At 42.8% G+C, this 11,954-nt stretch overlaps 1 protein-coding gene across 4 annotated transcripts in view; it reads right to left on the minus strand.

Annotated features, from left to right (window-relative positions):
* Positions 1–480: 480 nt before the first annotated feature.
* Positions 481–11,954, minus strand: part of LOC102386865 (leucine-rich repeat and fibronectin type III domain-containing protein 1-like protein) — a 120,813-nt gene continuing 109,339 nt past the window's right edge. For all 4 annotated transcript variants that reach the window (XM_006033178.3, XM_025214950.1, XM_006033179.3 and 1 more), the window contains one exon: positions 481–1,185. In XM_006033178.3, the coding sequence (XP_006033240.1) occupies positions 675–1,185 (511 nt within the window). In that variant the 3' untranslated portion in view covers positions 481–674. The remainder of the gene's footprint in view (positions 1,186–11,954) is intronic.

Consider the following 11,954-nt stretch of genomic DNA (forward strand, 5'->3'; position numbering starts at 1 on the left):
AGCGGGATTTCACAAGGCAATATAATATAAACTAGTTCTGCATCAGTAAATACTTGTGCACAACTATTTGAAAACTTTAATGCCGTTTTCCTTATTTTGGTGTGGTATTTTCCCCACAGACGACCTGTTAGGACCATGCACCCCCCCGGCCTGATCCCCATTTCTCCTCTTTTTTGTTCTGTGGCTCGCACGTCTAGAATGAACATACAACGCTGAACAAATCACGGTCAACAAGTTGAGGACTTTTTTCATTGCGTTTCACTGTTAACGAATCACTACTTTACTTGTTAAATGACTCTGCCACGAGAAGACAAAAACCCGGAGGATCCCGAGAGCACGTCCTGCTGCCAGTTCAAAACTGAACGAGTGAATTGTGCATTTTACCAAAGAAATACCCATCGTTATGTAGTTGCCTCAATACCGCAAGTGTATGTTATAAAAGAACCAGTAAAAAAAAAAAAAAATCTTGTAAATCACACACTTTATATTTAATATATTGAAACAAAAATAGTTAAGAATGCAGGAACTGTTTTACAGATTAAAAAAATAGTTTTTTTTTAAACCATCTGATCTTAAAAATAGACAATAGTAGTGAAGCTTAAAATACAACCACTCGCATTAAAATGTTTCAAGCGATACCACCTTGGTGTGTGTGTGCTCTTGTCACATTGCTATTAGGATACTGCATCAGTTGTTAAAAAGGTTGTGTCAGTGAGAGTCACTCTTTCGCAATCAAAGTCGACAACAGTTTTGCCTTTGCTGGACGTTCCTGAGCACTCCTGATGCAAACTTTCCCGGCCCTCCGTCAGTTTGGAAGTCGAGTGCGCCATTGACCCGCTCTGGCTACCATTGGTTTGAGAGCAGACGTTACTGACTTTAGTATTTTTATTTTTGTGGTGGTTGTTGTAGACTTTGTACTTCATGAGAAGGATGAAGATGAAAACGAGAACCGAAGCCACGATGATCCCACCGATAATGATGATCATAGTTCCTCCGAGAAATTGCGCGTGAAGAGAGCGGCACTGCTTGTATTCTTCGTGCGTGGTGAACTGCACGCAGCCGATCGCCCTGGTCGCGGTCAGAGATGTCAACCCGTCGTCGTAGACAGCCAGGATGCAGAGATCGTACTCGCGTCCCGCCACCAGATCAGTCAAGAAAAAAGATTTACTAGCAGCTGGTATCATCCTAGAAGAGAAAATGGGCACAATCAATACTTGAAGCGCAGCAACACCTTCGGTTTCTAATTAGCAGCACCACGTAATAACGGGAGACCTCATTTCGAAAGTAATCGTAGCTACCAGCTGAAGGGTCGGCCTCCAAATCTCCGTCCGCTGGGAAGGAAATGCTGGAAGCCTCGTCGTTCGAACGACGGGAACACGCCTGCAGCGAGCAAGGGGCGGGTAGTAGGACATCTGATCCTCTGGACCTGGGCTGCCCCACTGGTGGCCTGTGGGCCATGTGCAGCCCAAGGTCAAGCTGCGGCCTGGGCTCACACTATGGCTGCGGTGGCAGCAGCATTAGGGGCTCCAGGCACCCCCCTCCCTCCAGCTACATGCAGCTTATGTGGGGGTGTCCATGCAGGCACGGGGGCTGGAAGTGGAGGGGAAGGGGTGGGGAGACAGTGACGGAGACACGTGGGCATGTGGATGCACACAGACTTCTGGTGCATCCACGACGCACCTGCCCTGGAAGCCCACAGACCATCTAGTATGACCCCTGCCACTTCCAAGTTGGACAGCCCTACTCCAGACCTCACATTTCTATATTTTTGTTGCCAAAAGAACAATCATCAGCTGGAAATTACTCAGGCAAGATTTTTTTAAGTAACTTCAGAGTTCAGGACACATTTCTGATGCGTCACCACATGACGGTAGAACGTGACACCGCTCGGCAGGTTGGTTTAGGACACGACATTTAAATTCACCATAGTTTTAAGGCAAAGTTTTCATAACTGGGCTCTACCAAATAATCTTCCTGCTGGCTCCGGGCACTTCTGCTCTAAAATACGTGACGTTTCAGCACTGGAAAGTTTTTACACAATAAATAGTACAAGGACTTTGCACCTGCATGTCTGGTAACTTGCACGTGGGCGCATCTACACGTCACGCGACGGCCACGTAGTGACCACGTGGGGCTACACGTGCCCGGCAGCTACTTTGCCATAGCAGCGTGCTCCCCTGGCACAGCGGGCCGTGCAGTACGGGCGGTTACCGCGCCATGCCAAAGGAAGTACTAAAACACGGTGCAGTAATTATGTCGCCGTACGACGTGTAGATGAGCCCTGTAAGTAGCATGATTTTGTAGCAAAATGTCAGCTGTACTTGCAAAATTCATCAACTGCCCAGCCCGGTCCAGCCTTAATGTGAAGGCTGTTTTATCCTGTGCACACGTGTGCGAGCTTGTACAAGTGTGTGTACAGAATAAGGAGTGGAGGGCTAAATATGGCCTAAACAGTGCATTTCCCATAGCAAAAAATACATAAAACCGGTCCTGTGATGTACAAAAGATCCAGTTACTGAGAGAACCGATCCTAACAGAGATAATAGAAGCACAAATCAAACAGATCTCACGCTGGAGGTCAGGAGTACCAGCAAACTTCGGGTCACGGATACATGATTAGTCGGGGGTTTCTTTTGGTGTAGACTACTGTAACTCTCCAAAAAACCAAGACAAAACAAAAGAAAAAAAAAAAAAATCAATGCAACTGCATTTATTCCAACTGAGAATCTGGTCATGACCACACCGTCAAATACTTCAAGCGACATGTTAAGCTAAGCTTCTCTAACCAGGAAACATAAAGCAAAGGATATTTTCACGTGGTCACTCAGCCAAGTATGGAGTCAACATGCCTAGCGTTGAGAATTGGAAGCGACAATCCTTACTCAAACCTTCCTGAGCATGTGTTTGAACACGCTACTGCCATCAGTTCAGTTACAGCAATTGTCGTTTCTGGGATTTTTATAATCACCGCAGGAAAATCATGTGTATTTGCAAAACACCGTGACTCTACAAATAATCAAACTATTGCCCAAGGGACACATGCCAGTGCAAACGACTGGAGGGAAAAAAGGGGGCTATAATATTATATACGGTGCATCTACACATGCGCTCTAATGCACATTAAAATAAGCTAACGCACATTAAAGCGTCACACAAAAACCATGCAATTTTGCTAATGTGCGTTAAAATAGGCTAACGCACCTTTTCCAGTACCTCACAATGCAGGGTTCCTATACACGTGCAGGGAGGCTGCTCCGACGCACGGAAGCAGTCTCGATTAATCGAGTCTGCTGGAGCGTGGTAATTCCCGTTCTCCAGCAGACTCGAGCGTCACGTGTGTCAGTGCCCCACGTTGAAAAGTGGTGGTGGGGCACTCTAAACCAAAGCTCATTCGATGAGCTTTAGTGCAAAGTGTCCTTTGCCATTTTTCAGCACGGGGACATTAATACATGCGACACTCTGGTTGCTTCTAATTAGCACGTCTCTCAGAGCTGTGCTAATTAAAGCACCCCCCGAAGCACATGTATAAATACCCAGAGGTACTAAATGTAATGTGCATTAGCAAAAGCGCCTTAATGAACATGTAGAGGCGCCCACAGACAATTATTGAATACATGCAGAAACACACGAGGCGACACATTTCTACCTAGCTTCTCATGCCTTCAAATACGTCCTTGGAGCAGTTTATAATTCTGGGATTACAAAAAGATGAATATACAAGTTCAGAACAGTACCCAACCAGACGTGCAAGGCAATGTCCGCCACACAGCGCCAATATTCTGCTTAGACAAGTGTTATACTTACAGCCGGTTAAAAACAAGGGGAAGACACGAAGGTTTTCAGGAGCAGGGCTGAAGTCTTGTTGGAGCCATGAGGATCCAGGACACATCTGAGAAGCAAGGGGTTTTTGTGGCACCTTTTACTGGAGCAACTATAAGGCTCTTGGGTAGCCTTTTCTCACACCTGATGCCCGAACGCTGGTTCAACAAGAACCCCCACTATGCGGTTGGTCCTGTACGAGATATCGCTTAAAATCTTTGCATCTCAAACCCTTTCAGTAAAATGTCTCCGTCTCTTCCCCTCCCATTTCTTTGAAGTTACATTAATTGAGTATTGCTTGTTATTCTGCTCTGATTTGTGACCAGAGAGATTTAGGGGTCAAAATTATCATCATCAAAGACCCACAAATATATTTCCCCCTTTCTTTTACGTAAGCAAGATCACTTACAGGTTTTTCTTTACTGTTTTAAATTAGATGCATTAAAAATCTCTTTTTGAGGGAGATTGCTCTAAAGGCTCTAAAGAAACAGACTGGGAATGGTCTGGCTTTTAGCTCACAAGGCCAAGGTGTAATAAGAGAGATCTTTTCTTTTTCTATTTTTACAGTTATACCGCTGAGTTTCTAACAACATTTTTACCTTTCAAATAGGTTTCATTTCTCCAGCATTTGTGATTTATAAAATCCATAACTTTCCAGAGTCTTCCAGGAAAAAAAAGCATTAGACAAGCATTAGACCTGACATTATTTATACTTATTTATTTTCTTAAGTCACTTTCTTACTCATCTGAACGCATGTGGCTCATCCTTGTGACATATGTTATTATCTCCTATTGATGTTATCACTTCCTTGGCTACCCACTGCTCCCTTCTGGTCAAACCCTCAGCAGGCAGACAGACAAACAGCCTGATCTCACACAGCGTAGATTCTCAAAGTTTTGCATTAAAAAAAAAAAAAAATCAAAAAATCAATCATTTCGAGACGTTGAAAGCATTCTCTTACCAAATAAAAGAAAATGAAACAGGAGACCATCTCAGTGGTAAAGTTTTAAATACGGTATCCGGTCTTTTAACCTATTATCTTTGCCAGACAGGTATTTAAAAGATTTAAATAATTTTGCCAGTTAGCTTTAAATCATTTACCTTGAGGTCTAGTTTCTCTCTTCATCCATTCTGCATTACAGGAAGGAAAAATTCCTGATATTGCTTTACCCCCTCGCTGTCAATGCAATATAGCAACAGGTCAATGGAACAACTGGGTCCCAGCTTGTCGTTACCGAGGGCTAAACAAACAACCACTTTCAACTGCTTTTCACGCCTAGGATTTTCTAGAATTTCCTCCTTCCCTGCCTCCGAATTAGAACGAAGCATTTAAACTTGCCAAAGAACAGAAATACTAAAATATTTAGCGAAACATCCAAGTCATCTTATTGAAACATCTTGTTTACTGCAATGGAACAGCTGCCATTAAGGTCAAACCATTGCAACGCACTATAAAATATTACATGTGTCAGAAAATAAGGTAAATGTACATACACATGTAATAAAATAAAACATTACATATATAATATTTTAACCTTCATTTGTGTAATGAGTGCTGCAATGAATAACGTATCAAACTGCAAGCTCTATAGCAATCGTGAGTTCTCAACCCACGGCCCAATCAGCACACTGCTGCAGCCCATGTGACATCCTGCTAAAACATTTTTTAAAATGGATACACAGGAAGTGAAGTTTCATAGTTTCATAGGTGTTAGGGCTGGAAGGGACCTTACAGGTCATCAGAGCCACCCCCGCCACGCGTGGGCAGAAAGGCCACTGGGATCAGATGACCGCAACAAGGTGGGCGCCAAGACGTTTTTTGAAGATCGCCAGGGTGGGTGACTGGACTTCTGGGGCAGCCTGTTCCAAACCCTCGGCACTCAACTGGGAAAGAAGTTTTCCTTATGCTTAGCCCGAAGCAATCTTCAATCGGCTTGTGCCCATTATTCCTTGCCCTCCCCTGGGGGGCCTTGGTGAACAGATGCTCCCTCAAACCCTGACGTACGCCCCTGATATACTTATAGGCTCCAACCAAGGTTCCCGAGCCTTCTCTTCTCCAGGCTGAGCAATCCCAAGTCCCTCAGCCTCTCCTCATGCGTCTTGGTCTCCAGGCCTCTAAATCATGCGTGTGGCCCTCCCCTGGACTCTCTTAAGCTTCTCCACATCCTTCTTGAAGTGCAGTGCCCAGAACTGGATGCAGTACTCCAGCTGTGGTCCTACTGGATGAGGCCCACAACACATTGATAGCTGCAAGTGGGGCCCGCTATGGCAAATTGGTTGAGAACCACTGCTCTATCTATAGGATCGTACATCTTCAACATCTGTTTTCATACACCCCAAAACGTAGAGATTCTACACTCATTGGCTACGGACAAGACTGTCGGCATACTGCAACATAACATAAACTCGAATTTTCGATCTACGCTATTTCTGGGGGTGGAAAAAGTGATAAACATTTAGAAACCTACATTAAGAACACATAGTGCAACGTTTCTCTTCTGTTCCTGTCAGCATCTTCAAGTGCTATTTGAATTCAGCCTCTACTAGCCTATCAGTCTTGACCAGGGACGATACACTATCAACAAGAGCGACAAGCATGAAGTTAGACAAGGTTCTTCGGGTAAATCTGATCTCTTTTACTAGACCAACTCAAATATAGTTAAGGCTTCTGCGACATATTCCATTAATCAACATACAAGCTTATTAGCATGATTTGGTTTCTGCAAGCATTCGTTTTTGTTGATTTTCCCCCCAAACCTATCAAACTTTTTTTGTACGGCATTGTTGCAAATTGCTTGATGAACAGCTTGGGGTTAAATTTCCACTACTTAGCATGAAGGGCTATTTAGAGTCTGAAGCATGTTAGAACATGCAGTGCAAAGCAGCTAGTACTCATGCAGCCTTTGTCACAGAAATGAACAGAAGTGAAGCAAAAATTGTTATATGCTTACCAAACACCAGAAAATACTTTGATGTTCGGTGACATGTAAACCTGTGTACAAATGTTAAGTAATAATTAATACTAGATGTGTGTTGTGTCAGCTCTTCTGATAACAGAGGATGGCTGCCACCTCCAGAAACTAGGGAAGGCGTAAGCCATGCTTGCAACACCATGGTAAGGTATTACATCAAAGAAAAGATACCTTGGCTTCTTACAAAGTTGAAGCAAAACCCTGTCAAGTCTGTCTGAAAACAAATGCAGGCGGGTTACTGCTGATCAGATTTTAATATAATTATAAAATACATGCAAAACTTTGCCAAAGACTAATTACTGCCCTCCCGTGCACACGCAGCTGTTTAGACCAGTGCGGAGGTTGGAAGGGCAGGATCTTATCTATATTTTGAGTAATCTGAGAAAAAGGTAACTTATCATCATCACTTCTACCACAACTGCATGTGAAAATTAAGTTGCTAGTGTAATTATTGTAAATGATGGCATTCAGTGCTTTGTGGAGCTCTCTCAAACAACAAGGAGCTGTTGGGATGCCTAAAAACCAGAAGGCTGATAGTGGTACCTCGTATTGTAGTAGTCTATTTACATTGCTTTGCATAGGGAGACTGTATCATTTTACCCCCGTTTTTGAGTGCCTAGAATATATGTTCTAGAAGCCAGCATATGTATAACAACGTGGCTATTATTACTTTCATTGGGCTTAGAAGCCATTTAAACAACATGGACATTGTATCCATCTGTCACAAAACATAGGTATAAGTATATACGTATAGGTCTGTCACAAAATATAACACGGATGTCATATACTACTTGAACACTTGAAAGAAAAAACGGTTTAGATTTAGGAGTTTGTGATTTTGAAAGGGGTAAGACTACTAAATCAGCCTCTCAGTGGAATAAAACTGTATCTCAGACTAGCAACTTGATCACCCCAGTGATCAAAGGCATTTACTTAAATAATTAATTTTAAATGAAAGACATTTCACTATAGTAATAAGACAGCTGCAGGACCCTTGCCATGAGATAGCCACACCTCTTGGGAACTGGAGGGCTCCCCTTTTTTAGTGCTTCCGGAGATTTGAAAATTTTGGTCTCTACGTGGTAACTACTGGTTAGGCTTCACTGCTTAAGACTCCCATTTACTTGCACGAGAGTTTAGCCAGGAGTTTGTTTGCCATTATGTGTACTCTGCAAGAACTACAATTTCAGTTACAAGCCTATTAAATAAATAATTCCTGATTAGAGACAAGCGTAATGCTCCAGCAGTTTTTAGCAAAAAGTTGTCTCTACACTACACTTGCCGAGGAAACCAAACATGGCCGAGGTTGGCCCAATAGGCCTCATTCCCCACTACTCCTAAAAGAAAAAAAAGAAGGGGTGATCAATACCTGAATAATGCATTGGCAAAGTTAAGATCGAACAATGGTTTCAATTGCAAGGTGACGATTACTGCCTGTTGAAGCAGAATTGGTGCTTCACCCCCACTATAAACCAGTATTAGCAATCTTATCCGTAATTTGCCTTTGTGTTCCCATTTAACTCGAGACAGTCAGGAAAGACATGAGTTTCTTTCAATCAGCAGTCATCATGGGAGCCAGTAAAAAACCCCACAAAAATCAGTAAGCTATCCACGCAAAACCACGGCTTTGTTAGAACTGGAACGTGTTCTACAAAAACTGTCAACGGGGGAAAAAAATCTGAGCTAGTTTAAATTTAAATGTATTCTTTTGTTACACTATCCTTTTATTGCATTATGATACATGATCATTTAAATGTTCGTTACACAAATAAAGGTTAAAATATTACATATGCAATGTTTTATAGCATATTGCAATGTTTGGACATTACTGAAACGGAACAGTTGCCATTCGCTAAACAAAATGTCTCAATAAGATCGTTCTGATGTTTCACCAAAGATTTCAGTACTGCTTTTCTCTGGCAAGTTTTAATGCTTCTTTCTAATTAAGAGGAAGGGAAGGAGGAAATTGAGATCCTGAATTTCTCTGGGATGGAAATACCATTTTTCAACTGCCTCTAGTCACCACTAACATAGTTAGGGGTGGGCAACTGGAAACTAGCCCCCCAATACTGACCCAGAAGAAGCACCCCAGATCCAGGCTTTCTCTATTGCAACTGTTGGTGATGACAGACAGTGGAGGGAAGGGTGAGGTGCAGCTGCTTTAGGGAGGGCTGGGGTAGCTGCAGGTGGCAAGAGTTCAGGAGCAGAGCTACGAGGCAGAGAAAGGGGACGCTGGTCCAGGATGCGAGCCACACTATTTATACTTTTGCTGGTGACAACCTTCTTAGTAGTTATTCTCTAAAGAAAAGTGGGTAACAGCCACTTGGTACAGGGGAAATACTTCTTCATGGAAGTGATCAATGAAGCCTGAACCCGATCAACCGTATCTGCAGAAGAAGCTGACAGTCTGTCCCAGCGTGAAAAGCTAAGCTGGATAATGCCATGGGCTGGAGTAAAAATTCAGCTCAGAAGCTGTGTGGAGTTGCGAGATACTAATAAATGCAAGAGTCATTATATTCTGGCTTTCAGATAAGTTGTGCAGTGGTTCTTCCATAGAAGAAATTACAAATGATTGGCCCTTATTCATGACATTTAAATAAAATATTTCAAAGACTCAAGAACAAAAAGTAACTAGTGGGATTTTTTTCTTTGGAGAGAAAAAGCCTGAATCTCTCAGGTGGCAGGGAAACAGAGCACAGGTATTTCAGGTCTGAATGATCTCTCTGTAATGGAAAGATTATCTCTGTCCATTATCTGAGTCTGAAAGAATTACACCTTTATGCAATGTGATGAAGCGACAGCAGCAATCAGTGCCATGGCACAAAGCTGAACTAAGAAACCGCATGAATAAATAACTCATAAAAGGCAATGACAGACATGAGCAATGCTGTTTGAGCAGCACACATTAGTGGCTGCAATCACCAGTTTAACTCAGCACCCAAGAAAATACAGCCTTTTTGGTATAAGGCAGCATACTGGTAAAGAGCAAATGTACCTCCAATATTTAGGTACTGAAACTACAAAGTAATATGGAGAACAGACATCTGATTGGATTCCCAGATAACTGCCTGGTAAACCTACCACACATGTTGTCTACAGAAAAAAAGAAGAATACAGGGTACAAAATAAAGACAAGACTGCAGTTGCAGAGGTGGGAGAACAGATTTGTGAATATAACTCTGGGTGTTACCCTAAATCAGTGGAGACTAAGAATACGCTACTCCCAACACACTATCTTCTTTATAGACAACAGGTGTTTACCTGAACAACAAAACTCATGCGTCTCCTTAAGAACATCATTTCATTGATAGAAATAATGTTTCTAGTACTTTTGCTAGGTGAAAAATAGTAATATGAACGTAGAAAAGTCCAGGATGTGGATCACATGCAGAACTCAAACAGATGCATCACAAAGTGGCGTTGTGTCAGCATACCCAGCGCAGAAAACTTCAGCTAAAAAGGTTTGTGAACAGTGAATGCGGAAGCCGTTATTTCGACAAATGAAGTGTGGAGATGTAGAATATATTCAAGATACCAGTAGCATTGTTTTCTCACACACACGTGAGCACATGCAAATTGAACTAGCAAGTCCGATCTTAATTGGAGTGACTTTGAAAATCCCACCCTTCCTATTTCTCCCATTAACAGGAAGGTGCTGAAATTAAGGCCCAAACTTTAGTTTTTTGGTCAACAATATATGGAGACTTTCATGCTTTACTCAAATAATGCACGATCCTATAAAATTGCTGGCAGTTAACTACACCATATTAATTTAAATCAGACTTTAGGGTTTTTCCTAGGAAAACCCACACAGCCATCTCTCTGAAACAGCGCACTGCATTGCTCCAAAATCATGGAGAGGTATGAGCATTTTAGCAAAAAATCGTACTGCTTTGTCATATAGCAAATGTAAAATGAAACAGCACTCATGTTTAATGCAGCAATCTGGCAATGAGTCACCTCTTTATGATGAATGATATTTCAGCCTTTTACTCTAATATTGCTCTTAATAATAAATAACTGACATTTTAAATTGTTATGCTTTTCCAATAAACAGAGAAAGCTAGACCATATTACCCAATTTTCATGCAATAAATAATGTTTCAATTATCGGTACAGAAATATCACTCTTAAATATTTATTTCTCAACCAATTTATAGTGTGCAGTTCCAGCTAATTAAAGTTCGATGATCACTGGCTCTGAAAGAATAAATTTAGTGCTCAGGAAGATATTTCCTCTGGTGTTATGAGATCCAGCTTCAAGTTGACTAGAAACATTAACCAGATTGTTATGAGCTGTTAATGATGCGCTGCTAATACCAACCACGAGATAAACGGGGAGTTTGTCTCACCTAGACCAGAGGTACTAGAACAAGGGGGGACAAAGTTCATAGCAGGCAGATCGTGCCTGACTAATCTAGTCTCTTTTTATGACCAGGTTACAAAACGCCTGGACACAGGAGGAGGGGTGGATGTCGTATACTTAGACTTCAGGAAGGCCTTCGATATGGTATCCCACCCCATACTGGTGAACAAGTTAAGAGGCTGTGACTTGGATGACTACACAGTCCGGTGGGTGGCGAATTGGCTGGAGGGTCGCACCCAGAGAGTCGTGGTGGATGGGTCGGTATCGACCTGGAAGGGTGTGGGCAGTGGGGTCCCGCAGGGCTCGGTCCTTGGACCGATACTCTTCAATGTCTTCATCAGCGACTTGGACGAGGGAGTGAAGTGTACTCTGTCCAAGTTTGCGGATGACACAAAGCTATGGGGAGAAGTGGACACGCCGGAGGGCAGGGAACAGCTGCAAGCAGACCTGGACAGGTTGGACAAGTGGGCAGAAAACAGCAGAATGCAGTTCAACAAGGAGAAATGCAAAGTGCTGCACCTAGGGAGGAAAAATGTCCAGCACACCTACTGCCTAGGGAATGACCTGCTGGGTGGCACGGAAGCGGAAAGGGATCTGGGAGTCCTAGTGAACTCCAAGATGAACATGAGTCGGCAGTGTGACGAAGCCATCAGAAAAGCCAATGGCACTTTATCGTGCATCAGCAGATGCATGACGAACAGGTCCAAGGAGGTGATACTTCCCCTCTATCGGGCGCTGGTCAGACCGCAGTTGGAGTACTGCGTGCAATTCTGGGCGCCGCAATTCAAGAGGGATG

The sequence above is a fragment of the Alligator sinensis genome, unplaced genomic scaffold (assembly GCF_000455745.1).
Source record: "Alligator sinensis unplaced genomic scaffold, ASM45574v1 scaffold1302_1, whole genome shotgun sequence".
Taxonomy (NCBI): Eukaryota; Metazoa; Chordata; order Crocodylia; family Alligatoridae; genus Alligator; species Alligator sinensis.